The sequence below is a fragment of the Rattus norvegicus genome, chromosome 15 (assembly GCF_021556685.1).
Source record: "Rattus norvegicus strain SHRSP/BbbUtx chromosome 15, alternate assembly SHRSP_T2T, whole genome shotgun sequence".
Lineage (NCBI taxonomy): Eukaryota > Metazoa > Chordata > Mammalia > Rodentia > Muridae > Rattus > Rattus norvegicus.
This window is the reverse complement of record NC_141548.1, coordinates 60,539,683-60,556,707: the sequence shown is the minus strand read 5'-3', so window position 1 is coordinate 60,556,707 and position 17,025 is coordinate 60,539,683. Positions and strand designations below refer to the sequence as shown.

The window sequence follows — 17,025 nt, the reverse complement described above, 5'->3', positions numbered from 1 at the left end:
TGAGTAGACTAGTATGAGACTTATAATCTACAAAACTGAAAGAAGTGTTTAAGAAGCCACCTAGTTTTTGGAATTTGTAGCAGCAGTATAATAGTTTATAAAGTCTGGAATTATCGGTTTAATCTGTCTCTCTCTATAAATGGTTGATGGTTTGAATATGTTTGACCCAGGGAATGGCACAATCGGAGGCCTTGTTGGAGGAAGTGTGTCACTGTGGCAATGTGGGCTTTGAGGCTCCAATGCTCAGGTTCCACTAATGTGGAATGAGAGTCTTCTCCTCCTGGCTGCCTTTTGATCAAAATGTGAATTCTTGGCTCTTCTAGCACCATGTCTGCCTGGATACTGCCATGCTTCCCACCATGATGATATTGGACTAAACTTCTGAAACTATAAGCCAACCCCAATTAAATATGTTTTATGTATAAGAGTTCCCTTGGTCTTTTTCCAACAGTAAAACCCAAACTAAGACAACGATCTAGCTCTAAAAACAGTACCTAAAAACTAAGATCTTGTCAAAACGTTAGTTATTTTGGGACCAGATTTAGAGAAATGTTTAACTTTGATTCATTCGTTAGAAATCTAATAAATATCTAAGATTTTTCATTATGTTTTTTCCAGTTATGATATTTTCCTACTTCTTTTTGACATTTGTAATATATAAGGCATTACCAGTACTTGGTGTATAATTTCATAAATTCTGTGGAATAATTTCAAATAGTTCTTGATTTGTATAAAAGTACACTGATTTTATAGTTATAAAAATAATGTAGCTATTTCTACTTTGAAAACTATTGACCAATGGTTCACCGACTGCTCTTCCAGAGGTTCTGAGTTCAATTCCCAGCAACCACATGGTGGCTCACAACCATCTGTAATGGGATGCGATGCCCTCTTCTGGTGTGTCTGAAGACAGCTACAGTGTACTCACATACATAAAATGAATAAATGAGTTAAAAAAATAAAACTATTGGTCATGTACCTTTAAAAAAAAAGATTAACTTTATTATTTGTTTATGTACGTATGGAATGAGGTGGCTTATGGAGCCTGGTAGAGGGCATCGGATCTCCTGGAGCTGGAGTAACAGGTGGTTTTGAGCCACCTACCGTGGTTCTAGGAGCTGGGTCCTCATAACAGCTGAGGTATCTCTCTATCCCCTGATCGTGTTGTATAGGTGATAATTCTTAAATGTTTCATGCTTGTTTAGTTATAAAAGAAAGTGTACAAATAGTTATACATCTGTATATGTAAACTTGAGGGGGAATTTGGCTTGTGTTACCTGCTTTTTAAATATAAAAGTTTTCCTTTCTGCTTCAAAATAGGTTGACAATCCATTAGAAGAAGCCATCAAGTTCCTCACTCCTCTAAAAACCCTTGCTGCAGATAACATTTATACCCACCTGCTGGCCTTTGAAATATATTTTAGAAAAGGTAACACATTGTTTTGAATTGAGGTTTGTATATGTCCGTTAATTGTTGTTTTGTTTTTTATGGTACATAGGGCCTCATACATTCTGGGCACGTGCTTTTTCATTGAGCTGCCCACTCCTAGCCTTGAGTTCAGCTTCTAACCTTTATAATGTTGATTCTAAAATTTGCTGTGAGCCTAGTGTGAACAATATACAGATTGTTTGCATGTGCTGGCCGGTTCTGTGTCAGCACACACCGAAGCCGGTTGGGAGGAGGGAGTTTCACATGAAGAAATATCCTCACACATTTCCAGATTGATCTGGAAGAGTCCAGCTCACTGTAGGCAGTGCTACCCACAGGCTGGTGGTTCTTTGAAGTATAAGAAAGCGAGCTGAACAAACCATGAGGAGCAGCCCAGGAAGCAGCGTTCTTCCATGGCCTCCCTCAGACCTCAGGGTGAAGCTGTCTCTGACGTCCCTGGGTAATGAGCTCCCAGCTATATGATGACATACCCTTTCCAAGTCGCACTTGGTCATGTGTTTATCACAGCAGTAGAAACCTAACTAAAACATCTATGTGAAACAATTTTTTAAATTTTTCTTCAGAAAGCAAAAAATTGGATAATGCAAATTAATTTTAAATTTTTCTCACGTGTTTTTTTAAAGTAGGTTCTTAAAATGAATAAGTGAAGATAACACAAATGCTCATGCTTCATTTTGTTTTGTTTTTCTGGCACAGGGAAGTTTTTGCTAATGTTGCAGTCTGTTAAACGAGCCTTTGCCATTGACAGTAATAACCCTTGGTTACATGAATGCTTGATTAAATTTTCTAAATCTGGTAAGTATAAGGAGGAGATGTTTATATGCATGGAACTATGAGAAGCAAATATAAGCCATCTTCCATTTAACAAGACAGGGAAGAGACTGCAGAGATCTAACCAAACCAGATGTTTACCTGATACTCAAATGGTGGTATACCTGTAATTAAGAAATGAGATATACAATTAGTGCATTTTTGACTAGACTATTAATGTTTCAAAGGAGAAAGTAATTTTACTGTCTCTGTGTGTATGGGTATATATATATACATTAAGCTTAACATCCTAAGTATAAAAATCTTTCAGTTGTTCCCCCATCCAAGTCCATGAAAAACAAATCCACCTGTTTTTGGTTTTTTGTAGTATCTAATCACAGTAATCTCCCAGACATCGTGAGCACAGTTTTAGCTCAAGAAATGAAGAAGATATTTGTCGACAAAGATGTGCACAGCTTTAATGAGGATTTTCTCAAACACAACGCTACCTCTCTTCAGCATCTGCTTGCAGGTTTGTATTTGGAAAACACTCAGTCTACTTAATTTCCAGAGGAAAAAAGAAAATAGCACAGGACCATCCATAGGGTGTAACTAGCCAGAGTGTTGTTGTCAAAAAGGAGAGGAGAGTATATTTAGTAAGCAGCACTCTTGGACATGGTTTGCACCATCACTGGGAAAGCAATTTGTCTGTCTTGTTAAAAGTTACACATTTTAGGGGATAGAGATGGCTTAGCAGTTAAGAGTGCTGCTGCTCTTGCAGAGGACCCCAGTTTAGTTTTCAGACCCCCACATGGTAGTTCACAACCATCCTTAACTCCAGTTCCACTAGGGGATCTAGTGCTCTCCTCTGACTTCTGTGTGCAGCACACACACACACACACACACACACACACACACACACACACATATACATATACATATATATTATTTATTTATATTTATTTATATATGTTTACATATATATATAAATATTTGTTTAAAAGTTGGATATTACGTGTGTCTTTCCATTCTGTAGTCGTACTTTGTAAGTAACGTAACCCAGCTGAGGGTAGTAGTTTTCAGTTATAATCCCTGGGGCTCCACATGCTGGTGCAGGGCAGTACGTTTGCCTTATACACAGTTGGCTATATACACAGACCCTGGCTCAAACCAAATTATTCCAAGCAAAGAAAGCTTTCAATGCAAACATACCTACTAAAATGTATGTAAATTTGGGGGAAAGAAAATGGACTAAAATGTATGTTCAGAGATAACAGCAGTCAATGGTAGACTGAAATACCAAGTAGTCGTTTAAACCAGTGTTTATTCAAACATTTTATAATAATAGTAACAGCCTTTTTTTGTATGTTTTGTCTTGTTTTGAGATAAGGTGTCATGCATCCCAGGCTGGCTTTGAATCTAGTATGTAGTTGAGTTTGGACTTAATCTTCCTGCTTTGACTTAAATGCTGGGATTACATCTCCCTGGTTATAAATAATTCTTATAATACATATGCAGAGATTAACAAACAATAAATCTCAGCTATGTAAAAATATGCCTGGGAAAAAGTCTGAAAGGAAGTTTATACCAAAACTTTAACATTGACTTTGGACTATGAGCCAATTTTTTCCTCAAATCTTTATTGCTCTTAGGCTTTTTGGGGTTTTTTTTTTTTTTTTTTTTTTTTTTGGTTCTTTTTTTCGGAGCTGGGGACCGAACCCAGGGCCTTGCGCTTCCTAGGTAAGCGCTCTACCACTGAGCTAAACCCCCAGCCCCGCTTTTTGGGTTTTTTGTTTGTTTGTTTGTTTGTTTTGTTTGATGGATTGTGTAATATCTTTTCCGTTGGCCTCTTAGAGCCACGGATAACCTGGAACTTCTCACTGCTTTTACACCCTGAGTACTGAGATTATAGCCGTGTGCCACCACTTCCAGTTTTATGCAGTGCTGAAAACTGAGCCCAGGCCTCATGCAAGTTAGGCTTCATTCCTAGCCTTTCTTTATCTACTTTTTATCTTGAAAATTTACTTGTATCCTGTCTTGTTATGGAAAGGACTTTACGCTGTTTGCACAAATACCTAAAATGTTAAGGGCAGCATTAATGAACACTAGAGGAAAGATGTTGGAAAGGAGTTGAAGACAAAATGAAAGTTGTACCAAATTAACTGCTCTACTGTATGCCATATTTAGATATAGATTATTTTAATCTGAACTTTGTTGTTAAAGCAGAAGTCTCCATTCTGACATATTTGGAAGAAATGCTTACATTAATAATAAATTACATTTCTAGGCAGAAAGAGCAGAGAATTTCTCTTTAAGAGCAGAGGACAGGTTGGAGAGATGGCTCGGTTTTTAAGAGCACATATGTGTTGCTCTTCCAGGTGATCTGCAGTAGATTTTCAGCCTCTCAGCAGCAGTCCAGCTCCAGGGGGAATTCAACACCTCTGGCTTCTGTGGCTTCCTGTGACTCACTCATAACCCCCACACAGAAACACACACATATCTTAAAAATAGTAAAAAAAAAAAAAAAAAAAAAAATAGTAAAAAAAAAAAAAAGTAATAGGTGGAAGCAATAATTTTTAGAAAATCGAGATAATAGAAAACATTTAAATAATTGTGAGAAATTGCTTTTGAAATATTAAATGAAATTCTAAGGAAAAGGAAAATGTCTACCATATAAGAATAAAACAAAGTCAAAAGACCATTTTGTAAGTGTAAGTTAATATTATATAGTATTCTCAACAAATTATTGCCAGATAATGTACATCAATAAGAATATAGTGAGACTGTGAACATGACCATATTTATAGGACATGTATGAACTGTGTTTTGTTTTATTCTAAATAGCTTTTAAAAGTTCCCTTCTTCATGATTGTGGAAAGACCTTTCTTTGAGTACAGCCCTCCATGACAATAACTTGCTCTTTAGACACTCTACTTAAGGCTCTGTGCTGTGTAAAAGTGGTTCCAGCTGAAATGACTGATGGTCTTAAGCCCTGTACATTTGTATTTTAAAATCACAGAAATTGTCAAATTAGGCTTTTTTCAGTAAGTGTTTAATAACTGTGAAGGAGAAACTCTGATAATGTGTTTAAAAATGTTATGTGAATGAGTGTTTACCTGTGTGTGTGTTGATGCACATGAGCGCAGTGTCTGTGGAGGCCGGAAGAGGGGGGTCAGATTCCCTGGAACTGGAGTTACAGATTGTGCGCTGCTACATAGGTGCTGGGAACCAAACCTGAGTCCTCCAGAAGAGCAGCAAGAGCTCTTACCTTCTCTTCTGATCGTTTTGCCATGGTAACTCACAGTCTCAATATAGCCAAAAGGTTCAGTGAGCTGTTATTGAATAGGAAGAAATTGTCACGATTGGCTGCCTAAAGCTGGTTGATGCCAGCTCCAGCCCACCACTGAGTTATTAAACACTTTAAGCCACATCCGAGTGGTCAGTGTAAGTCAGATGAATGTAAGTCTTCAGAGTCACTCATCCTGTAATGTCTTGGAATTTCAGGTGCTAAAATGATGTATTTTCTGGACAAGTCAAGGCAAGAGAAAGCAATTGCTACAGCCACTAGGTTGGATGAAACTATAAAAAATAAAAATGTGAAGGTAAGATTCTTCACAGATTGATTTATAGGTCTTGCAAGGGCTAACAAAACATATATCTTTACAACAATAGTTTTAAGTGGGTTAAAGAGCTCAGCCTGAATGCAAATCTTACTTTATCCATTGTTACCTGTGTGGCTTCAGGCAGGCTATAGATGTGCAAGTGATAGCTGTTATACACTTGAGTGTGAGTTAACTGAAATAACAAAGCATGAGGTAGGTACCACATCCTCGCTCATCCATAGAGGCACTTGAGTGCCTTTTTATACAGAACTTGAAGTTGGAATCCTACTTCAGCCCCGAGTGCTGGGATCAGAGGGACCTTTGCCACCATACCCATCTCAGAGTTTGACGTTAGCATTCTTCATTTGAAGTGATTGCTCACTGTAGATAGGAAGAGGCTACTGCAGTCTTTCTGGGGGACAAGTTGTCTCTGTTGGTTACACTTACTATTAGATGAGCTGCTTTATCTTTACACAGTTGGTCTTTTCTCCTTTTGTCACTAGACTCTAATAAAGGTTTCTGAGGCACTGCAGGACGGCAGCTTTGGGAACTGTAGTTCCCAGTATGAAGAGTACAGGAAGACCTGCCATAACCTGTTTCCACTGACACCTGCTTTCCTGCCTGCTGCCAATGAAGCCCTGGGTCTCAGCACTGAACTGAACCACACAGCTGAGCACAAGCTCTTAACGAATGAAATCTGAACCTTGTGAGAAGCTGCTCCTACAGACTCTTAGCTGAATTCACATCAGGGTTTCTGTACATTTTAAACTGCTATGAAATAAAATATTTGGATAGAAGTTTTAAATGGAATATTGTGTAAGCTTATTTTATGCTGTGTCTGGCCTCCAGTTTACATAGACGTCTGTTACAGTTACCTGTTGATACTTGTGCAGTCCCACACTCCTGAGCTATGAGTGTTGTTGCTTCTGTATTATAGACTTCAGTTGCTGATTAAGGTATAGACAGCCTTCTTACACTGTTTCCTTTAGGGCCTACTTTCAGAATCTGTTTTGACCTCTTGTTTATTTGATTATTTGAAGTGTTAACTGAATGTTAAGAAACAGCCATATTTTCCATCTTGGTAGATAATGTGATTTGTTCCCTTTTTACCTTAACTTGTATGGTTATTCCCTTTGTCATAGCCATAAACGTGATACTTTATGGTAGAATAAGGATACACCAGTGTTATGTTGATTCAGAATGTGAAGACTGGTTTGCCTCTTAATCATGTAAATTTAACCATTAAATTTGTTGTGTATCTATTCTGGTCTTACAGACTATTGTAGAGGAATTGTTTTCTTTTTCTTTTCTTAAATTGGATTTTTTTTTTATTGAATAGCAATTGTGTTTTCTTGATTGAGTTACTTAGAGAGTTTAGCAAGTAGCTTACCCTGAGTTTTCTTCAAGGGAGGATGATTGGGCAAAGTACAAATTAAAACACAGCACTGTCCCCACACAAGCCATTCAGTACATTTTTAGGTTTCTCAGATGAGAATTTAAACTATAATTAAACTATTAAACCATAGTGTTGTTGAACAGTATTTGGGGGGACCCTTTTTGCCATATTTTATATAATGGAATCACTCTATTTCTCAGTGACAATATGTCTGTAAATCTATCTGATATAAACCAAAACAGAAGATTTTATTTAGATAGTTCTAATTAAAGTAGTTTTCCTTTATTTCTTTAGACTCGTAGTTCTTGAAGAGAAAAAAAAATACTGTAAAATAATGCCAATCTTGACAATGCTACAATAAATTATTTCATACAGAGTTGCTTGTTTATATCTATTATTATGTGTCCATACTTGAAAAATATTTTTTGGGAAAGTAGAAACTTAACCATATTATTCTTCAAGCTTATAGAAAGTGTGACTGTCAGTAACCAACCCCCAGATAAGCTTCGGTGCCACAGTAAATAGGATTCTTTGGTGTTTTAAAATGTAGAAATAGGCCGGGCATGGCGGGTGGTGCACATCCTTTACCCAGCACTGGGAAGACGGCAGGTGGTCTCTGAATTGGAGTTCCAGTGCGCTCTGCAGTTGGTGTTCAGGGCACCAGGGCTACATGGTGAGACACTGATTTAAAAAAGAAAAAACTAATAGATATTTGTAATGAAATATTCTGGCAAATAAGTAGTTCATCTTACTGTCAGCAGGATGCCACTTTCAGAAAGATGCTAGGGACGACACTGGAAACTGCTTTCAACAGCAGCCTTTCGAAGGAGCTACAGAGAAGGGTGGGGCAGAAGAGTGCACAGGCCTAAGCTCCGTTCTTTGCACCCACACCGGGTGGTTTGTAACAAACGACTCACATACGGAGGATCTCACAGCCTCTTCTGGCCTCTGAGAAGCAAAGCACACTCATAGGCAAAAAACTATAATGTGGATAATAAAGTTATTTTTAAAAGTTTTTAAGTATTTCCTTGGGGATAATTTAGTGTTTCTAATATAGTTCTGGGTATGTGCGGTTGAGATGTGAGTGGTCAATTGTAGGCCTGTGGTAAGAAACTTCCCCTACCTCAGCCAGAGCTGATGTGTGGGTAGGATGATGGGGGCTGGGAGGTTGGGGTGGGGGTGGGGAGGCTTGGCATTGGGATCCCCAGAACTGCCTTGCCAAGATCATGGCTAACCAGGTATATGACAGAAATTTAATCCAATTTAAAAGAAAAAGCCAATATTGAGAGATTTCTGTGTATGTGCACTTGTTTCCTGGCTTGCCATTTCCCATTCTTCCAGTCTGCCTGACCGCACCTGTTCTCAACTACCAGTTCTGGTAGTTTAAAATCACGAGCTCCCTGAGTGACTGCTCACATATACAGACACCATCAATTGTCAGGTCAGGTCCTTAAGCTGTTTCTGTCAAGTGTTTTGTTCTCAGCAATGAAGTTACATGGGAAACTGGTCCCAGAGAAGTGGGTATGCTACAATTTAACTCTATTAACCCTACTGTGTGGCTCATAGGCCTCTGTGACTGGTTTGAAGGAAGAATGTGAAAGAGTTTAGGGATGTGGGTTAGGGAAATGCTAGAGTGCTTTAAGAAAACTTCATTCTGGTGAGGGTTTTGAAAGAAATACACGGTGGATGCCCAGTTCCTGAGAGGACAGCAATTCAGCAGCAGGGCTGGAGGCCTGTGTTGCACTCTGGCAGAGTCCGACAGTTTGCCTGTGGCCTGAAAATTTGGATGAGTCTGAAATCAAAATAAGAATGGACTAAATTTAGCAGAGGATAATGCTCGGGCTGTGGGATGGTTGTTAGCTAGGTGAATAAAGAGAACCGATAGTTAAAAAGCTCAGAAAACATGCAGTTTGTGAGTCCCCATCAGCTGCAGTCATTAAAGCTTATCAGGATTGGAGGGACACTGCTTGCCTTGTATTGGGAAGTCAGAAATTTACCTCAGTAAAGGGTTTGGTGGTTTGAATAAAAATGGCCCCCAAAGCTCCATAGGGAATGGCATTACTAGGAGGTGTAGTCCTTTTAGAATAGGTGTGGCCTTGCTGGAGGAAGTGTTACTAGGGGTGAGCTTTGAGGCCTCAGAAGCTCAAGCTAGGCCCAGTGGCTCACCCTCTTCCTGCTACTGGGGATCCAGATGGAGAACTTCTCCAGCATCATGTCTGCCTGCATGCCGCCAGGCTTCCCACTGATGACAATGGACTTCTGAAACTGTAAGCCATCCCTGTTGTGTGAAATAACAAAAAAGCAATCCACGCTCAGGCCAGTTACCCTCAGGCCCCAGCGGTCTTGCTACTTCCATGACTAGTCCTGGCCTGTTCCCATCTCATGGAGACTCTCTGATCCGGAGCTCTGAAATCTCTCCGCCCGACTCGCTAAGTTCCCATGGCAGATCGCTGCAATGCTAGCACCACGCATCCAAATTCCCGTGGCTGGCTGGGGTGCCCTGCCACCGTACCTTTCTCTGGAACTCAGTTGAGTTGCCGCATCAAGGAAAACACCACACAAACTTGGTTTAAAATCAACAGGTAACTCAATCGCTGGGCGCAGCAACTGGCATCCTAGTTTGTAAGCCATTCTAAATTAAATCCTCCAGTGACGAATCCTGGCAGATCCGCCATCTAAACCCGGGGCCTCTGTTTCACTATATGTTGTCCCCCAAGCTCTCCCTGTCCAAAAAAAGCAAGTCAACTTTTCCTGCCTCCTCTTTTCCCCTCTCTGACCTGGAAGTCCCGCCTACTCCTCACCCAATGATTGGTTCCCTGAAATCTTTATTCATTAGGGCAAGGTTCTGCCACAACGCCCCCAATTAAACGTTTTTTATAAGAGTTGCTATGGTCATGGTGTCTACTCACAGCAATAGAAAGCCTAAGATAACGCTCCCATCCTATGGCAATACAAGTGTATTTGAAAGACAGAAACGGGCGCTGAAATGGGGCAAGCGTCATCTAGGGAAAAGTTCGTACTTGGAAGCTGCAGCAGCTGCGGTCTGCGGGAACCAGAGAAAACCTGAAGACAGCCAGTGAGGCCCGGGCTAAATACCCTGCAGGGAGCCCGCAAGCAGGCTAGGCCTGAGTTCTAAGTTGTAGAGTGATTCTAGGATGTTGGAGACGTCTGAAATGTGAATGTTTGTTTGTTGGGGAAAGGAACGTGGGCTCTCAGTGAAGCTATCCCCAAGGGAGTGGTCACATGTGCTGTGCATGGTAGGTCTGGGTAAATAGCTCTTCAGAGCTCATCATGCTACCGTGTGACCCTAATGTCACATGGAGCTGTAGGGTGTCATGTTTTCTCTGCTGATGTTGATCTTGCTTTGGTTCACTATTCCCTTTCTGTGTCTCATTCTTCCCTTTCAGACAGACTAGGAATGTTGACCAGGAATGTATTTATAGCGAGTACGCATAACTTGGTTTTTTTGATTTTACAGATTTTCCAGCTAAGAGAATGTTTTAAATTGTCAGAAGATATTTTAGACCGTTGAGCAGTGCTGAGACCTTATTAGGACCATGGGGACTTGAAGCAGGACCGAATATATCTTAAGTTATGGAATTTGCATTATGAAATGAGAGCTGTGGATTGAGTGCTATGGTTTGAATCAGAAATGTCGCCCACGGGCTTATGTGCATGAGTTCTGGTCCCCAGATTGTGCTATTTTAAAAGCTAAGGAGACTTTAGGAGTTGGCAGAAGTTCAGTCATTAGTCCCTTGGAAGACAAAACCCACCTCTGCTGCCTGTGCGCCATCCTGTGCGCCGTCCTGTGCCACATCCTGCCCGCCATCCTGAACTCTTCCACCCGTGTTCTCTGCTATGATGGACTGAGACCGTGAAACCATAATCTAGCAAACGTCTCCTCCCTTACGTTGTTTCTGTGATGTATTTCGGTCACTGACATAAAAGTAGCTAATAAGTCCTATTCACGAACCTCAGATTTTTCCCAAGCCTGCTAGTGGCGAAGCCGAACCAGAAACCAGGGGTCATGGCACTCCTGCTTCCTGTTACCTCCATTGGCCATCCTGCCTGTGTGCTTCATCCCTGGTGCCCTGGCCCAGACCCTCACAGGTAGCCAGAGCAATTGTGGGAGCATTAGCTGCTCTCTGATGATGCAGGTTCCACTCGTCCCTGCCTGTGCCCTGCAGGACCACGTTTGACAGTACAACTCCGTGTCAAGCGTTTGAGAATTTGAGACTTTAGTGGCTTGAGTTTGTCAGATTGTTGGCCTGTCCCATCATTTTCCTCTCCTGGTCTTGTAGTTGTGCCGAGCAGCACCCACTGCTGAATAATTTGCTTAGCCTTGCTAAGCCTTGGTTATCCTCTCCTGTCGAATGGGGGTTATAATTTCCTACCTCAGATTGTGTGTGTGTGTGTGTGTGTGTGTGTGTGTGTGTGTGTGTGTTTGTGTGTGTGTGTGTGTGTCTGTACATGAATGTAGTAACTGACACATAGCTGATGAATAAATACTAATACCCTTGAATTTTTCATTTATGTATTTATGTTTGTGAGAGGGACAAACAAGAACAGAGACACATACAGAGAGAGAAGGGGGGGAGAAGAGAGAAAGAATAGAGAGAGAGGGAAAGAAGGGGGGAGACAGAGAGAGAGAGAGAGAGAGAGAGAGAGAGAGAGAGAGAGAGAGAGAGAGGAAGCAGGCACACGCATGCTTGTGTGGAGGCCAGAGGACTTTTGGGCACTGACCCTCTGCCACCACCGGTTCCAGGGACCAAGGTCAGGTTAGCAAGTGCAGCAAGGGCTCTCACATGCTGAGCCCCTCCCGGGTCTAAAGACCAACCCTTCTATTCTCCGGACTCAGACTCTGAGTCGTCCTACAGATTCTGTTTATCTCTAACACGTTATACTTCCTTTCTGCTGACTTTGTAATCCTGTGCTTCCTGTCTACGGTGCATTTTCACCCACTTCTTCCTCCCAGAAAACCTCGATGGTCCAGTTGAGGAATCCTCAGTTCTGTGTTTCCATCCCTCCTCTTCCTCCTCCTCTTCCTCCTCCCACCTCCTTCTCCTCCTTCTCTTCCTCCTCCTCATGGGCTCACTCTTTCTTTCTTTCTTTCTTTCTTTCTTTCTTCCTTTCTTTCTTAATTTATTATATATGAGTACACTGTAGCTGTCTTCAGACACACCAGAAGAGGGCATCAGATCCCATTACAGATGGTTGTGAGCCACCATGTGGTTGCTGGGATTTGAACTCAGGACGTCTGGAAGAGCAGTCACTGCTCTTAACCGCTGAGCCAGCTCTCCAGCCCCCGGGAAGGTTTCCTATTGTTTTCTAGTAGCTTGCAGTTTTCGTATCTATTACTGTTGTACCACCCATCAAAAATAATATCCAGCACCATTTGTGCAGTTAATGCAGTGGTTAGCCCTTTGTGCACATTATCAGCAGCCGAGGATCTGTACGTCATCGATGAAGGCAGCGTAACATAGTGAGAGCTGTGAACTCCAGCACTCATTTTCACACTCCTGGTACTAATGCAAGCTTCCCTGCTCTGTGCGCACTCTGAAAATGCTTGTTGTCACACTCTGGTACTAATGCAAGCTTCCCTGCTCTGTGCGTACTCTGAAAATGCTTGTTGAACAAGTAAATGCTGCGTTTCTTCCTCTTCTTCCTTTCTAACTGAAGTGGCTTGAAATTATTTTTTTTTCAAATCCACAGCAAATTGTATTAATTGTTGCTACATGCATATGTGTATATGTACATACCTACATTCTTTTTTAAAAAACATGTTTATTTGTATCCCAAATGCTGTCCCCTCCCAGTCCTCCCTCACAAAGTCTCTCCCTGTCTCCCACCCTCTTTTCCTCTGAGAGAGTGGGGCCCCCTGGGTGTCCCCTGAGCCTGACACATCAAGACTCTGCAAAGTTAGGCTCATCCTCTCCCGCTGAGGCCAGACAAGGCAGCCCTGTTGGGAAACAGATTCCACAGTCAGGCTACAGTTTTACGGACAGCCCCTCTCCAGTTCGGGGGGAACCCATGTGGAGACTGAGCCACATTTATCTGCTACATTTGTGCCGGGAGCCTCAGACCGACCCATACAGCCTTTGGTTGGTGGCTCAGTCTTGGAGAGCGCCCAGTGGTTACCAACCGGTTAAGTTGACCTACAGGTTAGTTGACCCTGTTGGTCTTCCTATAGAGTTCCTATCCCCTTCAGGGCCTTTAATCCTTCGTTCAGCTCTTCCATAAGTGTCCTTGACCCCTGCCCAGTGTTTGGTTGTGGGTGTCTGCATCAGTTTCAGTCCGCTGCTGGGCAGAGCCTCTCAGAGGACAGTTATGCTAGACTCCTGTCTGCAAGCATAAGAGTGTCGGGGTGTCAGGGATCAGTGATTTCCATGAGACGGGTCTCAGGTTGGGCTAGCTATTGGTTGACCGTTCTTCCAGTCTCTGCTCCACCTTTGTCCCTTTATTTCTTTTAGAAAGGAAAAATTTTGGGTTGTAGGTTTTGTGGGAGGGTTGGTTCCTTATCCTTCCACTGGGGGGTGCTGTCTGGTTATAAGAGGTGGCCACTTCAGGTTCCAAATCCCCACTGTTAGGTGGCTCAGCGAAGGTCACCACGTTGACCCATATTATATCTTAAATACAACCTTCGCAGTCTGTATAATATTACCTGTTTTATGTTTGTAGGGCTGACTATTCTGTATTAGATAACCAGTCGGTGTGCTCTTCCCTGAGGAAAAGTATTTCTCCAACTTTCAGCCTTCTTTAGTTGCATGTAATTCTTTATGTAGAGTGTAGGTTTTTTTCTTTAAAGGAAATTAATAATTATAAAGATTGAAAAGATTACAAAATAAGTAGAGAACGACAAATGGTTGTACAACCTGTGGTAACCCAAGAAGAAAAGTTCCGAAGTGGACTCAGCTGGAGACTAAAGAGACTCTGATGTGACACTAATTACAGTTGTTAGTCAGTAGCTTACTGGTTTAGACTCGTGGTTTAACCAACTAGAAGACTCAAGATTTTTAAGTTGTGTTAATTGTTTATGAGAAGCACAAGGGAAACTAAAATTTGTAGTAAAAGAACAGAAATAGAGAAAGCAGGCTAAGGTGAACCAGATGAAGTAATCCAATCCAAACTTATGCCAAACATGTCTAGTCTACAAAGACAAGGTGTTGCGGCCATCGGTGACTTCCATGGGCTCACTGTTGCAAAGTATATCAAGTTATTCCAACCACAGGAAGTCAAAGACAGAGAAAATCCTACATAAATAAGATCCACATTTCTTACAGAGGGAAAAGATAACAAATTGCATCAAATTTCTTTCCACAAACCAAACAGAAAAGAGAGTCGGTGAAATATAATACTAGAAGAATTGGGAGAAAAAGCAGTCTAAAATGTTGTGTCCAGCAAAAGTGTCCTTCAGAGGTGGAGAAGTCAAGGTTTAACCAAACAAGTCTGACTTGGTCCTTAGTAGAGCCCTCTTGTTACATCTGCTAAGCATTTTCAGGAGAGAAAGAAAACTGGATCGGCTAGAAACAAATGTACAGAGTGTTAGAGATGGACTAAATTAAGGTAAAACTCTTCTTTTTCTTCCGTATTTAATTTGTAGAGCGTATCCGAGTAGGTTGGATGGCTGTAACTTAGGGATTCGTGGGATGAGCCCTGGAAATGAGTGAAGGAGAGGAGGAGCTGGGAGCTCTGATTCAAGGCACTTGTGTGACCTAGGATTTAAATGGTAAAGTGAGACTTTAAAATGGACTAAGATGGGCTATAAAGTTACGTTGCAAACCCCAAGGCAACTACTATTCAAGAAACTTCTATTCAAGAAAATAGAAGTGTAGCTGATAGACTGTTGGAGGATACACAGTGAGAAATGCTGCACTAAAGCCAGAGAAGGCAAAAAGTCTAGAGGTTAAAGGACAGGGGGTGGGGGGCAGCAGAATGGACGGAAGGAAGGAAGGAAGGAAGGAAGGAAGGAAGGAAGGAAGGAAGGGAGGAAAAGAGACAATAAATAAATCCAGCACCATCAAAAAGGGAAAGTGTGCAATACAAAAGACAACAAAAAATACAGCTGTCTGTCTGTCAGTAATACAGCTGTCTGTCAGTCTTTCCTTCCTGTGCAGCTGGGGAGCACTGACCACAGTGTGACTGTGTAGCCTGGCTGCCCTGGAACTCTCCACGCAGAGCAGGCTGGCCTTGCACTCACTAACATCCACCCTGCCTCTGCCTCCAAGTGCTGACATGAGCCTGACATAAAGATTTTTTAATATTTATTCACTCGTGTATGTGCGTGCATATGTGTGTGCGTCCCCGAAAGGGACATTTTTCCGAACCTTGAAATACAGCTGTGTGTTCTGGGAAGTTGACTCCTTTCTCAAACCCTTGCTACAGTGTATCTAGCTTGATGCTCGCTTCCTAACCTGGACCGTGAAATGTGAAGCCCTGAGCCAGCACTCGTTGTGAATTCTATCCTCACCTCCGTACTTTGACTCATCTCCGTCACCCTTCACCATTGGAGAGGCATGATTGTCACCCTCATTAGATGTGACTCAAAGGTGATAGTTTTCTTAGGGCCACGTGACGTCTCAACTCGGAGTCCAACCCAGATCCATTTCTTTCAAGCTTTGAACTGCATTCTTGGCTGTCATTCTCAGTAATTATGTCTTGCCAGTCCAGCAAGAACGCCTCTGACTGACAGACAGACAGGCTGTATTTATTGTTGTCTTTTGTATTGCATGCTTTTCCTTCTTGATGGTGCTGGATTTATTTATTGTCTCTTTTCCTTCCTTTCTTCCTTCCTTCCATCCATCCCGCTGCCCCCTTCACCCTGCCCTTTAACCTCTAGCCTTTTTGCCTCCTCTGGCTTTAGTGCAGCATTTCTCACTGTGTATCCTCCAACGGTCTCTCAGCTATACTTCTATTTTCTTGAATAGAAGTTTCTTGAATAGTAGTTGCCTTGGTCACAGAAAACCCCATGGAAGGTGCTGTAAATGGGTAATGGACACGGTGAGCGACCAGCATCTCTGGTTTGGAACGGAGCAGGAATATACTCTGACAGGAACAAACAGCCACCCTTTTGGTTGGCCTTGCAATGGCTCCCTAGACCCCAAGGTCCGTATTACTGCGGTGTGGGAGCAGACAAAGCTTACGGTAAGGATATTGTGGAGGCTCACTACAGGCCTGCTTGTATGCCGGAGTCAAGATCACAGGGACAAATGCTAAGGTTATGCCTGCCCCGTGGGAATTCCAAATAGGACCCCGTGAAGGGATCCGTACGGGAGAATATCTTTGGATAGCCCGTTTTATCTTGCATTGGTTGTGTGAAGACTTTGGGGTGATAGCAACCTTTGACCCCAAGCCCATTTCAGGGAACTGGAATGGTGCAGGCTGCCAAACCAACTTTAGCACCAAGGCCATGCGGGAGGAGAATGGTCTGAAGTGCATCGAGGAGGCCATTGACAAACCTAGGAAGAGGCACCAGTACCACATCAGTGCCTACGATCCCAGGGGGTGGGGCGGGGAGCAGCGGGCCTGGACAACGCCAGGCGTCTGACTGGATTCCACAAATTCAGTTCCTGCCAATTGTGACCCCCTATGCGGTGACAGAAGCCATGTCGGCACGTGTCTCCTCAAGGAAACTGACCACGAGCCCTTCCTAGTTCACCCCACTCCCAACTCTTCCCTCTCCCACTGGTCCCCACAGTAACTCAAAGGATGGGTTACCAAGGTCTTTTTATTCCTGGTGCCCAGTTAATCTTGCTTTTAGTGGTCAGAATAGAGGCGTCAAATTCTTAATCTCTACACACCCAACCCTTTCTTTCCTATCTAGCTTCCTC

The 17,025-nt window shown here is 42.3% G+C and overlaps 1 protein-coding gene, 1 long non-coding RNA gene and 1 pseudogene across 14 annotated transcripts in view; 2 read left to right on the top strand and 1 right to left on the bottom strand.

The window, feature by feature from the left end:
* Positions 1-7,574, top strand: part of Naa16 (N(alpha)-acetyltransferase 16, NatA auxiliary subunit) — a 59,210-nt gene extending 51,636 nt beyond the window's left edge. For 11 of the 13 annotated variants that reach the window (XR_015638168.1, XR_015638165.1, XR_015638167.1 and 8 more), the window contains 5 exons: positions 1,321-1,429; positions 2,147-2,245; positions 2,589-2,732; positions 5,705-5,802; positions 6,306-7,574. Coding sequence is in view for 3 of the 13 variants with exons in the window: in NM_001399534.1 (NP_001386463.1) it covers positions 1,321-1,429; positions 2,147-2,245; positions 2,589-2,732; positions 5,705-5,802; positions 6,306-6,503 (648 nt within the window). In the remaining 10 variants the exon portion in view is untranslated. The remainder of the gene's footprint in view (positions 1-1,320; positions 1,430-2,146; positions 2,246-2,588; positions 2,733-5,704; positions 5,803-6,305) is intronic. The other 2 variants (XR_015638164.1, XM_087586567.1) reach the window with 1 other exon arrangement.
* LOC148001072 (uncharacterized) lies at positions 7,215-9,936 on the bottom strand. The gene is made up of 3 exons (XR_015639006.1): positions 9,711-9,936; positions 9,365-9,476; positions 7,215-8,990 (listed from the first exon to the last, which is right to left on the bottom strand). It is a non-coding gene; the product is annotated as an uncharacterized LOC148001072 (long non-coding RNA).
* A 4,400-nt stretch (positions 9,937-14,336) lies between these two features.
* Positions 14,337-16,777, top strand: Glul-ps1 (glutamate-ammonia ligase, pseudogene 1; annotated as a pseudogene).
* The last annotated feature ends 248 nt before the right edge of the window (positions 16,778-17,025 follow it).